This window comes from Oryzias latipes, chromosome 1 (genome assembly GCF_053564925.1).
Source record: "Oryzias latipes strain Hd-rR chromosome 1, Olatipes_Hd-rR_3.1".
NCBI classification, from domain to species: domain Eukaryota; kingdom Metazoa; phylum Chordata; class Actinopteri; order Beloniformes; family Adrianichthyidae; genus Oryzias; species Oryzias latipes.
In genome coordinates, this window is record NC_136237.1 from 11763149 (window position 1) to 11789300 (window position 26152).

Sequence of the window (26152 nt, forward strand, 5' to 3'; positions counted from 1 at the left end):
CCCCGGCAAAATAAAGGCTGATGTTATTCCCACATATTTACGTGCAGCCAAGATGCAGATTGCGCAATTCCCGCATGGATTTTATGTTCATCCAGGCTAAATGTTGTTGTTAGCGCATGTTGGCCTTCACCTAACCCTTCTACGGGTCAGTATTTTGGCTTCTGCCACAAAAAAGCACTAAAAAGCACACATATTGATAAATAAAATAAAAATAAAATGATTAGCGAACAGGCGCTTCACAATAACCATAACAATAATAAAAGCACGTTTAACCCTTGTGCTATCCTAGATGACCCCACCATTGCATTGACGTGTTATTCCTACCATGACAAAGGTGGATAAAGGTGGAGAGGATTTCATGTAATCCACGGACACCAGTGAAGATCACAAATCATTGAAGAAAAAAGGTTCAGCGCACTGTCTAGTGGGTCATCTAGACCCAATGTTAAAGTGCCTAGGATAGCACAAGGGTTACAAGATCATCTCTTATATCACGGAGCTGCTAAATAGATGTATGTAGCTACTCGGCTTGTTTACATCGGGACTCATTTCCGCTTCCAGTACTTTCAACAATACTGTGCATGCCCAAATTATTTATTCCAACAACGTTTGTTCTAATCGTAAAAAGTTTTTCTGGGCCCATGTACACGGTTGAATTCCAATCCGACCGTTGATCTGATCATGATATTTTACACATGTAACCGCGGATATAGTGAAAACTTCCTTCCACCAGCAAGGGCATTGAAGATGAAACGTGGCTGGGTTTTTCAGCATGACAATGATCCCAAACATACTTGTCCCTGAGTAATAAAGGAGTGGCTTTGTCAGAAGCATTTCAAGGTCCTCGAGTGGCCTAGTCTCCAGATGTCAGCCTCATATAAAATCTTGGGAGGGAGTTGAAAGTCCATGTTGCGCAGTGACAGCCCCAAAACATCACTGCTGGAGATCAGCATGGAGGAATGGGCCAAAATACCAGCAACAGTTGTGAAAACCTTGGGAAGACTTACAGAAAAAGTTTGACTGCTGTCATTGTTAACATAGGGTATTTAGCAAAGTAATCAGTTGAACTCTTGTTTATGACCAAATACTTCTTTCCACCAGAATTTACAAATAAATTATTTAAAATTTTTGTCATGGTGATTTTTTTTTTTGGGGGGGGGGGGGGTCTTATTTTGTCTCTCATAGTTGAGGTATCCCTCTGCTGAAAATTACAGGCATCTCTCATATTTTTACGTGGGAAAACCTGCATAGTTGGTGGTTGATTAATTACCTGTTTGCCCCACTGAATAGAGAGGAGTGGTGATTTTCAATGAAAAAATCGGTAGTGGCAGAGAAGAATGTTGGAGTTGTGCAGTAAATCTATAAGAGCTGGATGATGGTGAGATGTGCTGTAGGTGTAACATAGGAGACAGAAGAAGACAGAACATCTGTAAGTAAATGAGAGGGATAGTCAGAATATAGGGAGCAGAAGTGAAGAAGATACTGAAGTTATAGTGCTTAGGGTCAACAATCCAGCAATTTCCTCTGGGTTATCTGGGGCAACCTAAAGGCGTTCTAAAGCCGAGACATAGTCTTTCCAGCCTGTTTATGGGGTCTTTGCCAGTGAGTCATGCTCGGAACACCTCCACTGGGATGCACTTTTTGAGAAAAAGGCACAGCTAGAAGAAGCAGGGCGGCAGATCTTGATGTTCTCAATTGATAAGAAAAGACAGAGTCGGGAATAAATAATTTACATGGACGGTTAATTTTAAATGTTTAGGAGGTTAGAGCTAAAATCTAGATTGAGATGGTTTAGATAAATTTAGAGGAGGGACATTGATGATGCGACAGTTAGAGATACAAAGAAAGTGGATGAACAAATAAGACATTCATGGAAATAAAGGAGGACATGAGGGTGGTTGATGTGAGTGCAGAGGAAAGGGTTACGAAGCAGATGATTCTAACTGCTGCCTTCTGCAGAGCTCTGTTTTAACTTGTGTACTTCAAGACATATTTCCATAGCAGGACCATGTTAATTTCTTGCAGGTTCTAATCTTCTTGATAATGTGTGTCTGTACAGTCCTGGACTTTGGAAAATTGTGGCAAAGTTCCAGAGCAATCCACAGGAGAGCTTCTCTGCTAATTTCGAGGTCAAAGAATATGGTAAAGTCTGTCCTATTCACCTTCTTACTTACATATTTCTCTTGCAGGACCAAAACTTAACCTAAATACATTTTTCACAGTGCTCCCCAGCTTTGAGGTCAAGCTCTCCTCCCTGAGATCTTTCTTCTATATCGACAGTGAAACTTTGGAGATTGACATTAAAGCCAGGTGGGTGAATCTCGTGCGAAACAACTTGTGGCATTGAATTCTTTTTCCATGGTAACTTCTGTTTGGTGTGCAGGTATCTTTTTGGACAAGAAGTGAATGGAAATGCCTATGTTGTGTTTGGAGTCATGGACCAAGGCCAGAAGAAGAGCTTCCCTGACTCTGTATCTCGAGTGCCGGTGAGAACAGATTGTACATTTTTCCAATTCCGTCATGGTGATCTTTTTGCAATGTTTCAGAAAGTCAGAACTGCATGTGTCTTTGGGTCCTTAGATTGAAAACGGAGAGGGAAAAGTAGTGTTGAAGAGGGAACAGATCACAAAAACCTTTCAGGATATCAATCAGCTTGTGGGCACCTCCATCTTTGTTTCTGTTAGCGTGCTGACAGAAAGCGGTAAGATGAAGACAATTCATCCTCATGTCAATCGTGCTGCTTCAAAACGTGGCTGAAAGGACTTCATTGTTCAATTCGTTGAAATGTTTGACAGGGAGTGAGATGGTGGAGGCAGAGCTAAGAGGCATCCAAATCGTCACATCTCCTTACACCATCACCTTTAAAAAAACTCCAAAATATTTTAAACCTGGAATGTCCTTTGATGTGGCGGTAAAACATTTGTAACTTTTGACTGTAACGTTTGTTGCTCTGAATCTTTGAAAAATGCCAAAAGAGAAAAGTTAATCTTATCCTGATGATTTAACCTATCTTTTATTGGATGACAGGTTGAAGTTTTAAATCCTGATGAAAGTCCAGCAGTGAACATCCCAGTGGTTGTAACTCCTGGTCCTGTAAGGGGCTCTACCGCCGCCAACGGCGTAGCGAGGCTGACCATCAATACAGCAACAACGGCTGGAGGGCTGTCAATCTCTGTAAGACCAAACCCACACCTATACAATGGAAAAGCTGCTGCAAATATTACACAACCTTTTTAGTACATTTTGTTATAGTTCAATGTAATGTATTTGAACTCATTTCAGTTTAGATCAGTGTAGTGTAATTAACTGAAATATGATTGCTGTACAGCAAGAATTACTTTGATTTCAATCCAGTTATTCAATAAGAATCAGCTCAATGTAGTTAAGCCACTGATCTGTTTAATTTCATTTATCAGTTCAGTTCAACACAATTTGTTATACATTTATTACAATTTAAAAGTTCAAAATTCAATTTAGTTTCATTTACTTTATTTTAAGACTAACTACATCCCTGTCAAATTCATTTCAGTAAAACTTGGTTTAATCAACTACATTTAGTTCACTCCATCCCAACTCAACTAACATCATTAAAGTAGGGTTTAAGTTACTTTATTTAAAACCCAAATATATTCAACTCAGTTTTGATTTATATAGATTTACACATTTCATTTTATCATATTTTTTATCTATATTTATATAGGTCATCAATCTTTTTGAAACTGAAAGCTGTTTCATGGGTATTGAATCATAAGAAGGGCTACCAATGTGACAGGCTCTCCTGAAATAACAATTGTGATTAGTTTGCCTTTAGTTCTACATTATTAATAATGATTAACCATACTTATCTATGTGAATAAATTGATCACGGTAATAAATCTTGTCACATTTTGAACTAATGACCAAATCTGCAGCATTTTAAACAAAATTATAACAGCTACATGTAATGAACACACTTTAAAATTGAACACAATTCTTTAATATTTTGATTTAAATATGCCATGTCACTGGCATGTTGCCACTGACGTCTAGTATCTGTTTCACTGTTAGTGGGTAGACTGCCATTACATGCTGTTCTCCAGTGCATTGTAATCTGGTGTGTAACTAGACACTGCAACTGTGAGGGAGTTTTTCAGATGTGCATCAGTGAGGTGTGTTCTGTGTTATTTTTGATGAAATTCATGACAGAAAACGCTGATTCGCAGAAGTAGGTTAAACCAAACATTCAGCAACTTTCTCAGCTATTGTGCATACACCACTGTACTTATCTGTGTCAACAAGGCACCAGAAGTTTGGTGCATCCTGGTAGGCTGTAACCCTTGTGCTATCCTAGGCACTTTAACATTGGGAGTTGGGTCATCTAGACCCACTAGACAGTGCTCTGAACCTTTTTTCTTCAATGATTTGTGATCTTCACTGGTGTCCATGGATTACATGAAATCTTTCCACCTTTATCCACCTTTGTCATGGTATGGAGAACACGTCAAAGTAAGGATGGGGTCATCTAAGATAGCACAAGGGTTAAAGGAGCCAAAACCTGCCCATCTTCATCTTTGATTATGAATCAAAGATGGGCAGGTAAACTAATGTCACCATTGGCTAATGAATCTGTCAATCAAACTCATCAGCAAAACATGCGTGCTCACTTTCAGCCAATTGAATGGCCTCTTAGACTTTGCTTTCACACAGGTGACGAAAAAAGCCCTGCCCATCTTTGATTCTGTACCGGTCGGTCGTTAGCGTGTTAGCTTTAGCCTGGCTCCTGTAGGTTTATTGTCTTCGTTCTTCAAAAATTACTGGCTTGTGCAACTTTCTTGTGGACTTTGAAGCAAGGCAACAGTGGTTGAATGCATTTGCAGTGAATGCAGAGAATAGTCTCCTGGTGATGGGATTTGCAATGAATGTTTCACTCAGGATAGATGCTAATACTTTATCCTTATTAGTCGTGATGCTAGTCATCCAACACCAGTATATATGTTTTTAAAAAAAAATTATTTGTCTGAATTGAATTATTATATATCATTTACAGGACGATTTGTGTATGTTTAGTCTGTTTTAATGTCATAAAGTTCTTTTTACAATCTTTATGCTTTGTGGTTGTTTGTGCTAAAAAACGTCCACACTTTAGATGAGGTGCTGCAAAACACTTAATAAACTATTAACAAAGTTAATTAATACATTTGTAAAGCTTATAAGCAGTTTAGTAATATGGATTTAGAAGACAATGGTCTGACTTTAGATGTTAAAAAATCTTATTAACACTTTCAGGTATTTGCAAGACATCTATAATGCTAACAAATATCTTACTAGCATCTGACACATTAATAAAGCCTATTAATTTGTTAAGTTAGTTAATAAAACTTATTAAGCCTATGAACACTTAGGCTTGTGTGAGACATCTATAATGCTAATAAATATCTTACTAGAACCCCAAACAATAATAATACTTCTTAATTTGTTAACAAAGGTTGTTAATAAATCTTTGTTAAGCTTATTAACACTGACACATTTGTTAGGCACCTTTAATATCAGTAAATGCATCATTAGCATCTTGAAAACATCCTAATAATAATGCTTGTAAATGTGTTAACTAAGTAATTTAATAAACCAAATTAGACTTATTGTACTAATAAATGTCTTACTGAAACTCTATAAATTCATTTATAATGCTTGTTAATGTGTTAACAAAACTTGTTAAGGAATCTTAATATAAAGTGTTACCAACTATTTTAGCAACTAGCTTCCTTTGAACCATGTTCAGCATCATTTGTGTTTTCCACCGGGAGATTACAGCACCTTTAGCTTTAAATGAAAAGACAAATGCGGACATTTAGCTGAATTATTTCCAATGTTTTAAATAAGTGAAATCAATTTGTTTCTTTAATGCTCCTCACAGGCAAAGACTGATGATCCAAATATTTCACCTAACAGACAAGCCCAAGCCACAATGCAGGCAAACCAGTACTCTACCAACAGCAAGACTTACATCCATATTGGTAAGTAGGACTGATTTTAAAATAAGTTTAAAAGTTTAGTAAAAATCAAATCAATCTTTACTTATAAAATGGTGTCCCCATTCATCAAAATTCAGTGTCAGTTTCTTTATTTCAAACACAAACACATATGAAAAATCAAAACAGTGGTTTACAAGAATAAAAAAAATCTATAAATTAAATTTATTCTATGTAATTTTGAGAACATAGTGTTTGCAGTAAAATTCCTATTCTATTTATTAAAAGCTACAAATTTAGTTTAAACTATAACACTATTTGAAAGCAGTTTTTTTTAGTAGTGATGAACATGACAAAATTTTAAAAATGTACAAATTCTAAGTTGAATTGTGTTAAACCAAAATTCTAAACATTCCAAACAAATTATAAACATCTCAATCACAATCACACTGATACTTAGCCCTATCAGTAATGAACATCCAAGAATATTAACAAATTATCCAGTGTTATGATAAAAAAAAACATCATACAGTCTTCTGCATGGCTTTGAGCACTCTTCCCATTCACAGGTGTGGACACGCCTGAGGTCAAATTAGGTGACAACCTGAAGATCAACCTAATTCTGAACAAGCAGCCAAGTGGAAGCAAAGACATCACTTATCTGGTGAGAGCTGTTGGCTTTCGATTCTCGGTCATAAACACGCTTTACTCATTATTTACTGATTGCTGGATTTGTGACTCTTCCCCCCCAGATCACCAGCAGGGGTCAGCTGGTGAAGTTTGGACGTTACAAAACAATAGGCCAAGTGCTGATCTCCCTCATAATTCCCGTTACCCAAGAGATGCTGCCGTCCTTCCGGATTATTGCTTTCTACCATCCCAGCAATAATGAAGTGGTGTCAGATTCAGTTTGGGTGGATGTTACAGATTCATGCATGGGCTCGGTGAGTCATATTCAAGCAGCTTTTTCCCTCTGTTCAATGCCAAAATGGAAAGTACTGCCGCTCACGTCTGCTTTGTATCTTCATGCATGTCTGTATGACATGAATTGCAGCTGACATTGGAACCAACGAGACCTGGCACTGCCAACGAGCCCCGCAGGTTGTTTGGCTTAAAGGTCTCTGGAGATCCAGGTGCCACAGTGGGACTGGTGGCCGTAGACAAAGGTGTTTACGTCCTAAACAGCAAGCACAGACTCACACAGAAAAAAGTAAGCAACTGGATGTTTAAAAGCTCTTGATTGTTTTATGATTAATCAAGAATAATCCAACTCAGTCACCAGGTTTTCTGCCTGATTTACAAGACAATCTATAACCTTTAGATGTCTAATGTTTTGCATCAGATTTGGGATGAGGTGGAGAAGTTTGACACTGGCTGTACTCCTGGTGGAGGGAAGAATGGCTTGAGCGTGTTTTTTGATTCCGGGCTGTTATTTGAGTCCAGTACTGCATCAGGAACAGTTTACAGACAAGGTAAGCACAATATTGCCATGCTGTATTTAAACACAATGAGTCTGTTAATGCTAATATTCAGCATATACAATGACAGCAGAAAGTTTGAACTGTTGGGTTGCCTTCTCTTGTGAATGCCTTGTCATTGAAGATAAGAGGCAGTAGGCTTATATGAATGCAAACATGCACTGGGGCAAAAACAGTATTTAGTCAGCCACCAATTGTGCATTTCTCTTACTAAAAAAAGATGAGAGAGGCATGTAATTTTCTTCAAAGGTACACGTCAACTATGAGAGACAGAATGAGAAAAGAAATCCATAAAATCACATCGTCTGATTTTTAAAGAATTTCTTTGTAAATTATGGTGGAAAATAAGTATTTGGTCTCCTACAATCAAGGCAGATTTCTGGCTCTCACAGACCTGTAACTTCTTCTGTTAGAGGATCCTCTGTCCTCCACTCGTTACCTGTATTAATGGTACCTGTTTGAACTGGTTATCTATATAAAAGACACCTGTCTACAACCTCATACAGTCACACTCCAAACACCACTATGGCCAAGGCCAAAGAGCTGTCTAAGGATACCAGAAATAAAATTGATGATCTGCACCAGGCTGGGAAGACTGAATTTGCAATAGGTAAGCAGCTTGGTGTGAAGAAATCAATGGTGGGAGCAAATATTAGGAAATGGAAGACATACAAGATCTGGAGCTCCCTGCAAAATGATCACAAGAACAGTGAGCAAAAATCCCAGAAACACAAGGGGTGTGAATGACCGACAGAGAGCTGGTAGCAAGCTAACAGAGGTTACCATTAGTAACACACTACACCACAAGGGACTCAAATCCTGCAACGAGTCCCCCTACTAAAGCCAGTACATGTACAGGCCCATCTAAAGTTTGCTAGCAAGCTTTTGGATGATCCAGAAGAGGATTGGGAGAATGTCCTATGGTTAGATGAAATCAAAATAGAACTTTTTGGTAAGAACTCTCCTATTGGGAATCTCCTTTTGCAATTGGACCAAAGCATCCACCAATTACTGGACAGTCTGAGGTGTTATCTGGTATCGGTGGATGGACAGATACATGATGTCCCAGATGCTGAATTGGATTAAGGTCTGGGGGACAGGTGGGCCAGTCCATTACATCAATACCTTAAACTAGCACAGGGGTCGGCAACCCGCGGCAACCCGCGGCTCATTTAGAAAAGTGTTTGAAAATGTAAAAAGATAGGGGAGAGAAATATATTTTTTGTTTTATATGGTTTCGGTAGGAGGAAATACAAGACACAAACATTGTAGTAGTTTTAGGGGATGTCATCTGGACTTGGTTTTAAAGTTGGAAGACGTTTCACCTCTTATCCAAGAGGCTTTGTCAATTCTGAAATAGCTGGTCTAAGAGCTGGTATATATGCGCTCATGGGGGAGGAGTCAGACCTGAAACTGGAGGTGTTGTCCACTTAGCCTACGTGGTTTCGGGTCGTTAATAGTCCTTTGTCCTCAGATGGGGGTTGGGGAGTCAGTGACTCCCTCTCCAAATGGTCGTCTCTTTCAGCGGTTAACGACTCAGGTGGAACTGGTTTGGTTTGTTTAGGTTTCAAAACACTGCCGTAGATGGATGGAAGAATAAACCTGAGACCACCATTCTTCATCATCTTCAAATCAATCAATTCAATTCAAATCAATCATCAAAAGCCAGGAAGTGGAGACTTTCACAGATCATATCAACGCAGTAGACAAGAACATCAAGTTCACCAGGGAAGACACAAAGGAGAACACCCTAGCCTTTCTAGACTGTGCTGTGATCATTGGAGAGGACAGACAGCTCCAGGTTGAAGTGTACATAAAGCCTACTCACACAGATCAGTACCTGTTATTTGACTCAAACCACCCTTTACAGCACAAACTAGGCGTCATCAGGACATTACAACACAGAGCCCAGGAGGTCCCCACAAGCTCTGACGGAAAGAAGAAGGAAGAGCAACATATCCACCAAGCCCTCCGAACCTGTGGATATCCCAAGTGGGCATTCACCAGATCCCAACATACAGGAAAACAAGACAAGAAGGAACAAGAGACAAAACGGAACAGTATTTCAATTCCATATATCTCAGGCCTGTCTGAAAAACTTAAAAGGATTTTCAAACAACATAACATCCCAGTTCATCTCAAACCAGTCAATACCCTCAGACAGAAACTGGTTCATCCAAAGGACAAAATTCCCAGCTACAAACAGAGTAATGTTGTGTACTCTATCCACTGCAAAGAGAACTGCAATGAACAGTATATAGGAGAAACCAAACAACCGCTACACAAGCGGCTTTACCAACATCGCAGAGCCAACCCAAGTGGACCTGAGTCTGCAGTACATCTCCACCTGAAGGCCACAAACCACTCTTTCGAGGACAGTGAAGACCGAATTCTAGCCAGAGAGAAAGGATGGTTTGAGCGAGGAGTGAAAGAAGCCATCTTTGTCAAGAAGGATAAACCTTCTCTTAATAATTATGGTGGTCTCAGGTTTATTCTTCCATCCATCTACGGCAGTGTTTTGAAACCTAAACAAACCAAACCAGTTCCACCTGAGTCGTTAACCGCTGAAAGAGACGACCATTTGGAGAGGGAGTCACTGACTCCCCAACCCCCAGCTGAGGACAAAGGACTATTAACGACCCGAAACCACGTAGGCTAAGTGGACAACACCTCCAGTTTCAGGTCTGACTCCTCCCCCATGAGCGCATATATACCAGCTCTTAGACCAGCTATTTCAGAATTGACAAAGCCTCTTGGATAAGAGGTGAAACGTCTTCCAACTTTAAAACCAAGTCCAGATGACATCCCCTAAAACTACTACAATGGATGAGAGTCTTCATAGACAAGACACAAACATTCTTAACGTTTTCCAATGCTGTAAGAATGTGTGGAAAATATATTGTAACGCCCGGCAAGTATGTCACTTGCAGCGGACAAACGGGATCCAATCTGTAAAAAATGTTGAGCTGCCAATCAACTGGCTGCGCTGGAGAACTGTCCATGTCTCACACACCGCACGACACAGAACAGTCTCAGAGAGGAGGAGGCGATAAGAGAAGCTGAGTCCGTAGCCTCTTTCCGGCAATTCAAGACGAATTATTTTTAACACACACCACATTAAACATTGCACAGGGGTGATCAACCTCTCTCCCTTCCACACTCATGGTGCAACATAAAGAACCAACATAACAGGAAGAATAAACTAAGGTGGAACAACGAAACTGCCATATGAAAAGAAACGTGGGCAAACAGAAATGCTCATGCTGAGCCCTAATTAGATCATCATCCCACATCCCACAATCCCCTGCTGCTAACAGACCTAAAATGCACACTGTCAACGAAAATTTGTGTCATAGCCTGCGACACACGTTTCTACCAGCAGGGCTTTTTTATTTCTATTTTTTTTTACTTTTAGCGGACCGCTAGGCAAGTGGCTGATGTAAATTGAACCACTGTCAGTTCCGTGCATTGCTTGATGAAGTTGAAAGGAAATATTTTGTTCTCCTGCTACACAACAAAGTCCGATGGCTGTCCAGGGGTGACGTTTTGCGTCACTTTGTCGTCTGTTTAGAACACGTGAAAACATTCCTGAAAAGCAAAGACCTGAACTACCCGCAACTGGAAGATACTGTGGCTCAAAAAGCTGCACTTTTTGGTGGATGACTGTGACAAGCCACCTAAACGAGCTGAATAAAAGTCTCCAGGCGCCGCAAATGCTTGAAGCTGTTCTGTCATTCGAGCGCAAGCTGACTGTCATGGGGCACGCACGTTCCATTTTATTGTTTTTTGTTCGAATCCTCAAAATAAAAATGACATCAAAAATCGGATTTCTTTAATTTTATCAAAGCAATGAAACATGATTCATTGATATTGTAATGAAGTTAAATTGCACAACTGAGCAGTCACGTGACGCGTCGTTCTCCGCAGAATGCACTGCAGGGCAAATAAACATTTATCGTTAATAATGCTCATTAAGTATTTGTAACTACTTAGTCATTTTAATAGCAGGCTAATATAGCTTATATAGATACATATTGCATGTGTTGCCTTCATTATAAGGCTTAAATAGGGCTTTTAATATTTTGCGGCTCCAGACAAATTTGTTTTTTGTTTTTGTTGTCCAAAATGGCTCTTTCAACATTTTGGGTTGCTGACCCCTGAACTAGCAGAAACTGCTGACACACTCCAGCCGCACAAGGCCTACCATTGTCTTGAACTGCAGAAACAAAAAACCTGTTGTCACTCACGATTCCGAGGTACAAATTCTTGAAAAACTGCACATTTTTGTGTCTGACCCTCTCAAACGACCTCAGCTGTTATTCAAACACCAGTAGTATTATTAAGAAAGCTTGGCAGCGTCTTTTCTTTTTTAGGCACCACAGGAATTCACTCAATACAAAACCATTCTTTTACATTAATAGCCGCGTTTACATGGGCAAAAGTAATCGGAAAGAACGCCTGATCGGAAAGAAAATGCGTCATGTAAACGTGCCATTCGGAATACTCTGACCCGGTCAGACTCGTTCGGATCAGAATTTCTTTCCGATCGAGATAGGTGGGTTATACCGATCGTTTATCCGATCGTAGACCATGTAAACGGTCATTCCGATCGTGTGTCACTACTGCTCTGGTTTACGTCATGCATAGATGGTGTTTCGCTGAGAGAAAGCTTTGGAGTGCATACGGGACCGACCAGCTGCTCAGCGGACGCCCCGTGAAAAGCGCCGCTCTGCTCTCGCCCCGCTCTCGCCCCGCTGGCTCTCTGCCTCTCTTTCACCCCTCACGAGGGAGATGCGGGGAAGGAGCGCTTCGTGCCCCCCGACGCTCACTTGGTCCACTGGCACCCGAGTGAGCAGAGGAGCTGGATTAATAACTTCGTGTCTGAGGGGAGGAGGATGTTTGTTCGGTGTGCGTTTTTTTTTTTGTTTGTTTTGTGTGGGAGAATTCAGACTGCGAGCCGTCCCGCCGCTCTGGGTTAGCGGCTGCAGGACTCAGGAGAGCCGCCAGCTCACGCAGCGAGTTTGGGGAAGCAGAAATAAATTTCGCTCAGCCCTTTTCAACACTACTGCGCATGCCCAAATGATTAATTCCGACCAAAAGTGTGAGCCATGGGAACGCTTGTTCTAGTCGGAAAAAGGTTTTCTGATCCCATGTGCACGGGTGAATTTTAACCCGACCATTGATCCAATCAAGATATTCTGCCCATGTAACCGCGGCTAATGTTGCATTAAAGTGCTCTCACCAGTTCTTTCAGTGTGTGGCTAACTGTGAAAGTAAAGAAATCTTTAAGAAGTGTGGAAGTTCTTTCTGCCAGCAGGACTATCGGATGCAAACTTGCAGTCCTGGAAGTCCTTTATAAATCCTGACTCTTAAGTAGTGCAACATGGATCGTAAAGGATCTATCTCTCTGGTCATCCTGCTAATTGGGTGTTTGGCCCTCTACTATCTAGCAGAAGATATTAAGTGTTCAGCATTGCGTCAAACCGGAAGCTTCTTTTTCGGAGAGGTCTCTAAATTAGGCAGAAATATGAGGAAAGTATCATGTTGGGCTGCACGTAGAGTTGCATTTTAACTGCTGCGGTTGGCTGAGCAGCCAATTAAGTTATTTACTTTTTAATGGCCCTTTATATAATAGGTTTAATCAAACTGCTTTTAATTTATTTATTTATACTTTTAATTTGTCTGTGTTTTTTTGTTGTCTGTGTGGGGAGCCCTGCAGTTATTGTTCTAATGTTATTAAGCTGTTACATTTGGCAAAGAAATTAGTTGGTTAATTGATGGATTGACTGACTGACTGATTGATAGATTGATTAGGAGGAACTCAAGGATCAATCGCATATGGTCGCGCATATCGTGCATATGGTCTCAGAAAGGGTCTGAGAATCTAATCTCGGTACGTGATGGCAGTCTGGGTACCTCTGGTGAGAACATGGAGAGTGAAAGAAATGCCACCCCAAAGAATTACTAACCAACTGCCTGTTGTGTCGGTCGAGTTGTAGAAAAGAAATGTAGACACCTGCTCAGTTCAAGATCCAACTTTATTCTTCTTCTGCAGCTTCTTTCTGACTCAGCTACTCATACATCAGTGGTTATCTCCACCTACTGGGTAAAACGTGTTATGACACTCCATAACAACACCACACTGCCAAACCTGTCATGCCGGCCGATTTTTCTGGCAGCAGAAAGTTCTCCATGGCCTCTCCAGACTCTGTTACATCTGTCACATGTGCTCAGTGTGAACCTGCTTTCATCTGTGAAGAGCACTGTGTGCTAATGACAAATTCACCAAACTTGGTGTTCTCTGTCAAATGCCCAACATCTTGCATGGTGCTGTGCTGTTAGTGTCAGGTGGGGAAGGCTGGTGAGCAGGTAGGACCCAGACGCAGAGGCAGGAGGCACACGGTTCCAAGGTAAGAGGGTTTATTGAACAAACAAAAAGCGCTGCAGATCAGGATAACAAAACTAAACTTAGTGTGGCTTAGCACAAAACATGGCATGAAGGAGTCAGGGACCAAGAGATATTAAAGACGTTAAGACGCTAATGGACCAGCACAAGAGGAAGGGAGAGACGAGACTTAAATACAGACAGGGCGGACAAGACACAGGTGAACAAGATCAGGACAGATAGGGACAAGGAAGTAAAACTCAGGAACATGACAAAACAGAACCAAACATGACAGAACAAGAAATAAAGCAAAAACCAAGACAAAAGAAACCCAAACCATGACAGTTAGCTCAACTCCCACCTGTGGATAATGGTCTCTTATACCAGCCTTAAGGAGTCTATTTCTTTTTTATTTTTTTTTTAATTTTTTCACTTGTCCTGTCCAACAGCTGGGCAGGCAGATGAGAACTGAGGGCCTCTTGTGTTGGACATATTTCACTTTAACAATAGGTGTTATTAATCTTCAGACAAACCAAAGGTGACAGCAATTGGACCAAAGCATCCGCCAATTACTGGACAGTCTGAGGTGTTATCTGGTATCGGTGGATGGACAGATACATGATGTCCCAGATGCTGAATTGGATTAAGGTCTGGGGGACAGGTGGGCCAGTCCATTACATCAATACCTTCAATTAGCACAGGGGTCGGCAACCCGCGGCTCAGGAGCCGCATGTGGCTCTTTAGCGCTGCCCTAGTGGCTCCCTAGAGCATTTAGACACAGACACATATTTCTACACACATATCTAGTCTGCAAGAAGGACATGAGGTGGTGCTCCATTGACCCCTACACATGGGAAAGTCAAGCAGACGATCGCCCTATTTGGAGACTTGCAGTCAGGCAAAGTCTCCAAATAGATGCTAAGGCCAAGCGGAACGAGAATGCTGTACAGAAAAGAACCAGGAGGAAGCAGCGGCAGCAGCAGCTGCAAGAGCCATCGTCCTTCACCTGTACCAAGTGTGGCATTGACTGCCATTCCAGAATCGGACTGCACAGCCACTCTCGGCGGTGCAGGTAGATTCAACAAGCAGCTACACCATCGTCTTTCGAGACGGACGGCTGCCGACGACGACGATCTAGACACAGCAAACCTTCTTGCCACAGCTCGCATTGATGTGCCATCCCGGATGAGTTGTATGGGGTGCCTTTTGTAAAGTTAAATATTAACAGCAATAGTTTTGGTTATTTAGCCTGTTTTAGGAGAAAAAAAATACGGTTTCAGTTTTAAGTCCACAGCAAATGACTGCGGCGCCGTAAAAAGCTCTGACCTGCTTCCAATGGCTCATCTAACTCAAGTCTGTGAGCCATGACCCAAGTCTCGGGAGCCTGGAGGGGTGGGCAATTTATGAATCCACTGTGTTTGGATGATATAAATATTACATTTTTAGGCTTGCTTCACTCATGGATTCTCCTTTGTGGAAGGAAAACCCACAGAGTGACAACTCATAAGCTCCATCTTAAGATCATAAGATCCATCTTCCACGGTCAGAAACGCCATTGTAGTTCAGGTTCAACAGCTATTAGGTGATGGAGGTGACAGTGCACGTGTCCACAGGATAAGCATGGCTAATTAGATAAGCTTGGGTCCACTGCATGGCTTCATTCGTGAAGGAATTTACAATCAAAGTAATTTTGCTATGATCTGACTGGTTCTACCTGAGGGCTTGTTGGAAGATCAACTGGCATTGTAGGATAAAGCCGCTACAATTTTCTACTTCGCTGTAGAAAGGTTCCGGCTGCAGGCGGAAGTTTTCCTGTGATGGAGCGGAAGTGGCGGTAGCTATGTTGCTTGAGGGCTGAAGTGATGAGGCGGTCATGGAAATAGTGGGTATGCCTCCGGTTAAGTCCATTAGGGTTTGTAAGATCCTGTCAATACAGCGAAACAGGTCTTGTTGCGCTGAAGCTGAAGGAGTACTCCCTGCTGAATAACTGTAAAGCGAAGATCTCCCGGCTCAGCTAGGTGTGGAGTTTGGCCAGTTCGTTATGTCATGATCAGCTATGACAAAAAAAGACCCAGATACTGGAACCCGGAAAGATTATGCAAGTCTGTAGTGGATTATAGAAATATTTATTGTCCAGTTAAATCAAAGGAGCTTGAGCAGCTGAGAAGAAGGCGATGGAATGAGGACCATTAGATGAATTCGAGCTTTCCTGATAATTGGAGGCGAGGCCGTGGGTATTTAACTTGTGTGTTGGTGAGCCGACTACGTGGCCAAGATACGTGGCATGTTCTGGAGTCTTGGCGTGGCTGGAGGTTTTGGATCTCAGGTGGAATTCTGGTAGATCGAGTAGTGAGAAGACCCAGGTTGACACTAGTGAGAGATGTCCTATTGGCGATGAGGAATACGTGGTTAGGAGAGCAGGCGAAGAGCAAAAACAAACTTGGCAGACAATAGAACACATGAGACCAGGAACTGCACCATAAAGGGGAAATGGACTGGGAGGTTCCATCTTAAATAGGAGCAGGCAGGCTGATGAGGAGAGTGCCAACAGCTGGGTCTAATCTGGAGAGGAAGAGCAGACAAGGGAGGGGGGGAAGGAGAGGACTCCCAGAGGAACTATGACACCCTTTTTATTATTTTAATGTGGAAAAACAACAGTGGGCTAAAATTTATGAAATTTGAATATCATTGGATTTGCCATTAATTCTTGTTTACATGTTTGTAGATATTTATTTTACACTTGATTTTCTTGTAAGAAATACAAGGAAACTGTAAACTGTTAAGTAGCCAGGAATTTAGTCACACTTGTTGAATTTTTGGCTAAAGATGTCCTGGATTGATTTTAGGTCAGTGGATCAGATCCTTCAAAATGAACCAATATTGATTATAAATGTTATCATCAGCCACAACTTATGATATTAACTGAATTGTTGTTAAAATTAATCATTACACCCCTGAGTACACATGTGATGTTGAGATGGGTAGGCTTGGTATAGGGACCCCTGTACATAGCCTTTAGCCACTGCTGCTTCCGTCAAGGTGTGTGTAGGGGGTTGGAGGAGAGTTGGCAGTAGGCCTCCCCTCTGCCAGAAATATTCTTCTCAGAGATTTTTGACTGAGCTGCTGTGAAAAGAAGCAGTTGCAGTTGCTTTCTGCAACCAATCCACTTCCTCAGACCACCACAGACCAGCCTGGATCTGGATCTTAAAGGAAATGCTTAACCCTTGTGCTATCCTAGGCACTTTAACATTAGGAGTTGGGTCATCTAGACCCACTAGACAGTGCTCTGAACCTTTTTTCTTCAATGATTTGTGATCTTCACTGGTGTCCATGGATTACATGAAATCTTTCCACCTTTGTCCTCATTTGTCATGGTAGGGAGAACACGTCAATGTAAGTGTGGGGTCATCTAAGATAGCACAAGTGTTAATGGTGTGCATTTCTCTTGTTAACATGCAACATAGAGCTTTCTGCTGACCAGGTTCCTAAGGGTGTAAAGGAGACACTGGAGCAGATTCTATCTCCACTAGCTTGATCTAACTAAAGCCTGTGGTTATAATCAAATGAAGCATGTGGACATGTGGACAGCGGTATATTGTATAAACACAAACCTGGTATGGAGGGTCTGATCAGCATGAAACCATAGAAGACAAAATGAAGCAGAATTGCAGGGGGTATTTCAGCATCTCTAGACCACTACTGTTGTGTGAAAGACCCTGCAAAGTGTCTTTGCTGCTTCCGTTCTTTGATCATTTGCTGACATCTGAGGACTTTTAAGCTTCTTTTTGCCCATCTGTTTCTATTCTGTTCTTGTTTCAGAAAAGAAATGTGCAGCACCATCCAGGAGAAGGCGGGCCTCAACCATCATGGATGTCAGAACCACATTATGTGAGAAGTGAAGCAAATTTCCATGCATGCATTGTCATTTCAATTCCTAAAGAAGAAAGACAGTTTCTCTACTTTATTCACAATATTTGTCTCCTAAATGTTTCCATCTAAACTTTCATTGTGGTTAGTGAGTCAGTATAAGGAAGATCTACAGCGGGAATGTTGTTTGGACGGCATGAAGGACTCCCCAGTTTCATACACATGTGAGCGTCGCTCTGAGTACATCCTGGATGGTCAGGCTTGTGTCGATGCTTTTGTCACCTGCTGCAAAGAAATGGAAAAACAACAACTTGAAAAGAAAGAGGAGAGCCTGCAGCTGGCCCGAAGTAAGTTTCTGTATCAACAAAACTGACTGTTCGCATGGAAACAAACACCTCAAAGTTTTTTTGTGTAATACATGGTGGCTGTTGGGCAGTGGCAGGCCGGTCAACCCCTGATTTGAAGATTGCAGGTGTCCTTGGGAAATACACTGAGCCCCACCTTGCCTCATTCACTGTGTGAATGTCTGTGTAAATGGGTGAATGGTTTTATGACTGTAAAGCGCTTTGGGACTTCGAGGAAATTAATCACTGCACAAGTGTACGCCATTCATCATTCCAGGTGAGACAGATGACAGCTACATGGACAGCAATGAAATTGTTACTCGCAGCAATTTCCCGGAAAGCTGGCTCTGGTCCGATATTATTTTGCCACAATGCCCCCAAAATACACCCAACTGGTGAGTCCATGGTAAAAACTGTCATGCTGGAGGGACACTCCTCCATTTACCTGTAACCACCCTTTGCTAGCTGTCTCTAAAAGTGCTCCCACCTTTTTTGTGCTCAAGTGACTCCACTTCATTTGTGAAAAATGTTCCTCTGCCTGATTCCATCACAACCTGGGAGTTCACCGGCATTAGCCTCTCAAGAACTCATGGTTAGTGAATAGTCAGCTCCTGTTTGCATTATATGACCCCTGCACCATGACCACTTCTGTAAACGTTTGATTCCTGTGGTATTTATTGAAGGCATCTGTGTGGGAGAGTCACTGGAGGTGATTGTTCGCAAAGACTTCTTCATAGACCTCCGGCTGCCGTACTCAGCTGTCCGCGGAGAGCAGCTGGAAGTGAAAGCCATTCTACACAACTACAGGCCAGAGATCATAACCGTAAGAGCAGCGAAGCAGGATTATGACTGAAACTTAGACAGGAGAGATATAAAAATGCTTGATCAGTACATGAAACATCTGAATATTTGTTAGTGTTTCCTTTTAATATGGAAACTATGGGCTCCGAGGTGCTTGTTGCAGACTGAGGAGTAAGCAATGATTCTGAATTTAACACGAAACCACAAATGTCCCTTCATTCTAACGTTAGACTATTTTTGTTGAAAGAGTCAAAATTTTCTCCACCATTTTGTCTTTTTTCAGGTTCGTATAGATCTACTTGAGGAAAAGGACACGTGCAGCGCAGCTTCTAAACGTGGGAAATATCGCCAAGAGTTGAACGTTGGCAAGATGTCCACAAGATCTGTTCCCTTCATCATTATTCCCATGAAGGAGGGGACTCTTCCCATCGAGGTCAAAGCTGCTGTCAAAGACTCGTACCTGAGTGATGGAGTGAAGAAAGACCTGCGGGTGGTTGTAAGTCAATCTATTGATTTTTCAACAGGACCCATATCTCAGCCTGGACACTGTTCTCATTGTACAAAAATGCTGTGATTCACACTGTAGCATTGTATTGAAATTTTAAACCAAATTTTAAGAAAAGTATCTAAGGCTTTCCTAAAATAAGTATTGTGACAGATACAAAGAAAATCAGCTTGAAAAACCAGTATGCAGTGCCAAAAATAAGCTTATTGTCCAATATTTTCTTCCTCAGCCTCCAGGAGTTCTGGTTAAAACTGCAAAAACTGTAACCTTGGATCCAGCTCATAAGGGGAAAAGTGAGTCTGATACATGATTTTTGCATGAATTGAAGTAACTTTTTTAACATGGCAATAAGTATTTCTGTGGACTCCTATATTCCATAACTACACAATTGTGGGTTTTTTAGACGGTGAACAAGTGGAAGTTCTGAACAGCAACATTCCTGAAAGTAATATGATTCCAAACTCACCTACAAGTACTCAGATCTCAGTGACAGGTCAGTTTTCATCCTCAAACTGAGCTCTGCATGGTTGCTGGTGATTATATCCACTTTGGTTTTACATTTTGCACGCAGGCCGAGAACAAGTTTCTAGTCTGGTTGAAAATGCCATCAGTGGAAAGTCTTTGGGTACTCTGATTAAGCAGCCCTCTGGTTGTGGAGAGCAGAACATGATGCGCATGACCCTACCTGTCATTGCAACCACATATCTGGACAAAACCAACCAATGGGAAGCCGTTGGCTTTCAGAAACGGGATGAGGCCCTTCAGCACATAAAAACAGGTAAGATGAAAGTTCTGGGTTGAAAAGCTGTGGTTGTATGCAAATGGAAGTCATAGGTCATTCTCCAACACACATCTATTTTTCTATACAGGCTACAACAACGAGCTAGCCTACATAAAAAACGACGGTTCCTTTGCTATATATCCTAGAAGTCCAAGCAGCTCCTGGTAAGGTCATCATTATCATCCATCCATACTTTCATTCATCCATCCATCGTCCATTTCAGTGCTGTCATACAGTTAATTTTTTTGTGTGATTAAATAATCATGACCTGTAATTAATTAATCTAATTATAATCTAACCTACTAATTGCTGCGAAGAGCTTGATTTTCAGGTTATTTTCACTTAAATTCCTGAAGTTGCCCACAGTGAAGGATTAAAATTCGACTCGATTTATTTTGATTGTACTGATGGGATGTGTATGTGTTGGTTTTTAATATTTATTTTGTTTCATTATTTTTTTTACTGTGTTTACTATTTTAACTGCAATTCTTTTTATTGTACTAACATCTGTTTTATTATGGGAAGAACTTTGAGATGCTCTGTAGCAGGAAAATGATATACAAATAAAGCTGAATTTAATTGAATTGAAAATACTAAAAAAGGGGCTTTATGAAGTTTTACATAAATCTGTACCAAAACTTCTAATTAATACCATATTACATATGTGGACATTTGTAATTCCATAGTTTACTATCCGATGCAATCAGCCATTTGCGTGGCACATCTGGCTTTATTCCTTACATAATAGATATATATTTCATTTATTCATCTTCTTCTGTTTTGTCCCGTTTGGGGTCACGGGGCTGCCAGAGCCTATCCCGTGCACTTGTGGGCGAAGGCAGGGGACATCCTGGACAGGTCGCCAGTCTGTCACAGATATATATTTGAGAACACAAAATAAGCTATAGTTTGAAAGTGAGATTAAGGCAGTATCATTGTTTTATATAAAATATGTGGAAAAAAATTCAAATTGACAATAAACTCCCACAAGCCCCAGAATAAAGTGTATCAAAAACATCCACCTTCTTTCTACGTTCTTTGTGGCAAAATATTAGTGCAACGAATCAAATCAACAATGCCAAAGTCCTGCCACGACAGGGGAAACAAATTCTGGCAGGGGAACCTAAGAGGCACGTTGTCACAGTAACATGACAACGTGAAGCTTTTTGTAAACAAAAAAAAAAAACAAATTTAAAAACACTACAAGAATTAAAAAAATAAAATAAAATATACTAGGTGAGCCATGGTGGTTCCAGAGAATGTGTCTGGTAACTTATAAGACTGTCCATGCAACATTTCAATGGGTGTTAATGCTTGACCTAGTGTGGGTGTGATACGCATGCTTAGTTAAATTAAGTCTATGCAGTCAGGCCACTGCCTATTTGTTTTTTCAAAGCATTTCTTTAACTTTGATTTGGAAGTGCCATTAGTTCTCTCAACTAACCCTGCACTTTTACAGTGTCTCTTCAGACCTATACAAAGGTGTTGAGCCATTTGTTTCTATCACTTGATTTACAAAATGGGTACCAATATCACTTCTTCTCACACGTTGTATGCCAAAAGTTGGGATTATTTTTCTTTTTTACAAATAGCTTTAGCCACTGCGATAGCATCCTGTGTTGCACATGTAATACGTTCCACCCATTTAGAAACAGCATCAATAATTACTAAACAATATTTTTTTAGTCCTTTACATTTATTTATTTCAATAAAATCCATGTGTATTGTATGGAAAGGAAAAGGTGGTTGAGGAAATTTTCCTCTTTTAGGTCCAACATTGCCTTGGGGATTATGGCGCATAAATGTAACACATTGTTTACAAAACATTTTTGAATAGAGAATAAATCCATAAGTTGCAGAATACTCTATTGACTCTGTTGAGACATGGCAAGACCCATGACTCAAAATTGCTGCCCAATTCTACATAGATTTTGGCAAAATAGGTTTTCCTCTGTGCCTGCATACATATTTTCCTATTCTTGTTGTGGTGCACTGTGTATCATTTCTTTTAACGCGTCAGTGGTTACATCAGCAATCACACTTCAGCATTTTCTGTTGCAGCTTGTTTTGCTGTTGTACGGAGATCCCGGGGGCCAGTAGTTAAAAAGAAAAAGATCTGATAACTGTGCGCACGCCATGCCATGCCTACGGTTTACTAAATGGTCAATCAATTTTATCAATTTCATGTGCATGTCTATGAGCAGAGCAGACGGACTCTTAGCTCCATGTTTGCAGGTATGTGAGGGTGCTTTGTCACAGTGTGCGCAACGGAGGAGACTTCAGACTACAGTCAATTTTGCTGCTCTGTGAGAGCGGGCTGCCGGACTCAGAAGAACCGTGTCTCCATTAGATTAGTATCTCCAGACAGAGGAAGGGGTTTGGGCCAGGTGGAGGCGGCTTTTGAAAGAACATTCCTGGTAAACCGTGCACACTATCAGCCGGTGACACATAATGACGTCTCACTATTTGATTGGCTGTACGTTTCTCCGATGAAGTGTACGATAGTAATTGGTCTGGATAAATCCATAGAGGAAGAACTTGGAAGTAAACAATCCAAGATCCGACACAGAGAGATGATCTTCTAAACAGGCTTTTATCATTGTTATGATTATTAATAAGTGCATCTTCGCTCATAGTTTTTTAAATCTGTGCGCCCAGTGCTCTTTTTTTTGGCTGAACTGACATGGAAGAAGGGCTAGGATTAAATTAATACGTGCTAACAACATTTAGGCGTGCTAATAACAGACCCGACTGGTAACACAAATTCAAATGATGTATGCACGGTTTGTCAGGACTGTTCTTTCAAAAGCCGCCTCCCCCTGCCCCAAAGCCCATCCTCTGTCTGGAGATACTAATCTCCCGGGAGATGCGGTTCTTCTGAGTCCGGCAGCCCGCTCACGCAGAGCAGCCAATTGGACTGTAGTCTGAAGTCTCCTCCGTTGCGCACACTGTAACAAAGCACCCATACATGCCTGCAAACACAGAGCTAAGAGTCCATCTGCTCTGCTCAGAGACATGCACATGCAATGTATGTGTGCGCACGATTGCTGAAAAGTACGAGCACAATTGATAAATCTACAGTTTACTAATCTGTGCACACGATTTATTTGATTTTTTTATATTTTTAAAGTCGGGGGGCTCCATACTGTTGCATCTGCAAAGGCATTTCCTTTAGAAATAGGATCTGTTTTTCATGTGTGTGCCTCGCATTTACATACTGGCACTTTAAGTAAGACTACAGTGTCTTACTGAATTATTGACGGCTGAAACTCTACAGCTGTCAATAATTCTTTCAGTAATTCTACATGTGTGACTGGTTTTCCTGTTGATGTTTTAAACCCTCTGTTTTCCCACTGTTGACAAAATAAATGCAATGTAGTGGATGCTTATTGGCTATAATAGTAGATTGTAACTGGCTTATCATTTAACAGTTTGCATGCTTGAGCTAATAATAATAATAATAGATTAGATTTATCTGTGCTTTTCCAGATGCTCAAAGCTTTTACAGTGTGTCCGTTATTCATTCACTCCTCATTCATAATTGGTGATGGTAGCTACGGTGGGAGCCTCAGCCGCCCTGGGGCAGATTGACAGAGGCGTTGCTGCCCGTTTGCAGCTACGGCCCCTCGGAATCATGCACACGCCAGTGGAGCCACACTGGAGGCAAGGAGGGTGAAGTGTCTTGCCAAAGGACACGACGACAGTTGGCTGGGGGGAGTGGGGATTGAATTGCAGACTTTTCGATCATTGGACAACCTGCTCAACCGCCTGAGCCACAAAGCCCTTAGCTAAGGCTTTCCACTCTGCTGATAGTGCTGAGGAAAGTCCAGACAGGGGTTCTACTTGAAGTGTTTCCCCTCCAGTGAGTGGAACATCTGATTAATCTGGTCTTGGCTTGTAAACTGAAGATGTTTCCTGAAACCCAGTGGTTCTCAGACTTTACTTTTTCTCTTGTTACCCCCCTTTGGAGGAGGAAAAATGTTCACCCTGCTTCCCCCCACACACACACTGCAAAAAACTGTGATAAAATATGCCAAAAATATTTAACTTTAATACCATATCAAAGTCTTAAACATTTGTGCTGCTGCTGTGCTCGAAAAAATTAAATAAAGGATCATTCACTTTGTAAGAACAATAACATTCAGCCTATGTTCAAAAAGAAACATACAGTTCGGTAATGGCTGCAATAGGCCTGCTTTGTGCTACACATATTTTCAAAACGAGGTTGGAGGTTTGTTATTGCAACTCTCAAGTCCTGCTCAATACTGAGCCTAGCTCTGTTCTTTGTTTTCAAAGTAACAGCAGAAAATCTCACAAAGCTGCGTTTACATGGACGAAGGTAATCATGATGAACGCCTGATCGGAAAAAAAAAAAAGTAAACATGCTGTTCAGAATTGTCTCCCCCAATCAGACTCGTTAGGATCAAAATTTCTTTCCGATCGAGATAGGTGGTACATGCCGATTGTTGATCCCATCGTGGTGCACGTAAACAGTTTATTCTGATCGTGTGTCACTACCCCTCTGGTTTTACGTCATGCATAGATGGTGTGGTGCTCCAGAGAAAGCTTTGGAGCGCAAACAGGACCGACGGGGGTGGGGTACGTTCTCTGGCTGTGGTCGAAAGACGCAGGGGCGATCTTCTCTAGGGTTCGAATGCTGGTCTTCACATCTCTGTTAAACCCTCAGAGCCTCCAGATAGGGTTAAACAAAAAACAGTCTCAGTTCTTTAACTCTCTTTATTACTTCTTTCTTAAGTCCAAAAATGGCAACTGATTGCGCGTGTATGCGCTCCACACATTCACCCCCCCCTTCCAGCAGCGTGTGAGATCAGATACCCTGGTTTTTCAGCACATACACACACTCACACACATACACAACACATGATTTTCTTTATTCTTCAACAAATCGGATCACAGTTGCATAGAAAGGTAGGTCTCCAATCCGTACCGGTGGCGTGTGCGAAATCCGGGCGGCATTACCTTCTGAAAACACAATTATTGTCGTTAACAGCGGCTTTAGCGTTCTTTTAAGATTTTAAAACCACCGTTAACAAAAATAATCACATCTTCAAATGTCACAGACAGGATTCGGTTAATGTAAGTGACGTAAGACCTGCACTTTTTTATGTACCGCTGTGAAAAAAATTCTGTCGTCCAAACATGACTCCCCCCTCCTCCCCTCCTAGCCTTCTCCTACCGGCTGACTCGCGCCCCCACCTAAGATGTCTCTGCGGCTCCCTTGGGGGTTTGATGACCACTGCTCTAAGCAATCCTATCTTCTGGTGTGGGCATAAGTGTGGCTGGATTCAATATAGTACACCTTTCAACAGTCAGATGGTGCCATGAATCTAATGTGGCTAAACAGAAGCCTCTGGTTAGTGATAAAAATGTCATTTTAGTTTGAAATAGTAAAACTGAAACTGTATGGGGAACATACAGAGTAAGCTTGTGGAAAAGCGCTACTTCAGATGAGCTTGCTGCTGCAATTACTGTTTGAACAGTAGGTGGAGCTCTTGCTACAGGATCTAATTTCGAACAGTAAAAAGCCACAGGTGTCTTTTTATCTCCATATATTTGCAACAAACAGAAATCAGAAATCCATCTCCACAGTCTACGCTTTGCTGTTGTCTGTTGTTGTTCTGAATAATGCTTGCCTTAAGTCACAAAATGCTTTTACACCTTGTTCTGTCCTTTCATCCTCTATTCCGTTTTTCCCTGCCAGAGCCTATCCCAGCCACTTGAGGGTGAAGGCACTGTTGTTGTGTTTTTCATGTCCCCCAGCTGGGACTTGACCTGGGGGCCTTTTTGCTGTGAGGCAGGAGTGCTAACCACTGCACCACCATGCAGTGCAGACCACATTGTGCTGTCCATTGATTTTTATCATAAACTGCCATAGGTTATCCATATATCCAGTCAGGCCCATAAATAAAAGACAGAGACACATTCTTTCTAATTTTGTTTCTGTACATTACCACAGTGAATTTTAAATACAACAACTCAGATGCCATTGAAGTGCAGACTTTCAGCTTTTATTTCATGGGTT

The 26152-nt window shown here is 41.4% G+C and overlaps 1 protein-coding gene across 2 annotated transcripts in view; it reads left to right on the forward strand.

Annotated features, from left to right (window-relative positions):
• Positions 1-26152, forward strand: part of c3-2 (complement component C3-2) — a 67726-nt gene that overhangs the window by 13901 nt on the left and 27673 nt on the right. For both annotated transcript variants that reach the window (XM_078949444.1, NM_001105083.1), the window contains 21 exon segments: positions 2060-2142; positions 2223-2310; positions 2384-2486; positions 2581-2701; positions 2796-2911; positions 3028-3174; positions 5894-5993; positions 6518-6612; positions 6701-6892; positions 7003-7158; positions 7291-7420; positions 17631-17699; positions 17828-18025; positions 18300-18417; positions 18526-18614; positions 18706-18845; positions 19107-19319; positions 19558-19621; positions 19732-19821; positions 19900-20106; positions 20198-20273. In XM_078949444.1, the coding sequence (XP_078805570.1) occupies positions 2060-2142; positions 2223-2310; positions 2384-2486; positions 2581-2701; positions 2796-2911; positions 3028-3174; positions 5894-5993; positions 6518-6612; positions 6701-6892; positions 7003-7158; positions 7291-7420; positions 17631-17699; positions 17828-18025; positions 18300-18417; positions 18526-18614; positions 18706-18845; positions 19107-19319; positions 19558-19621; positions 19732-19821; positions 19900-20106; positions 20198-20273 (2595 nt within the window).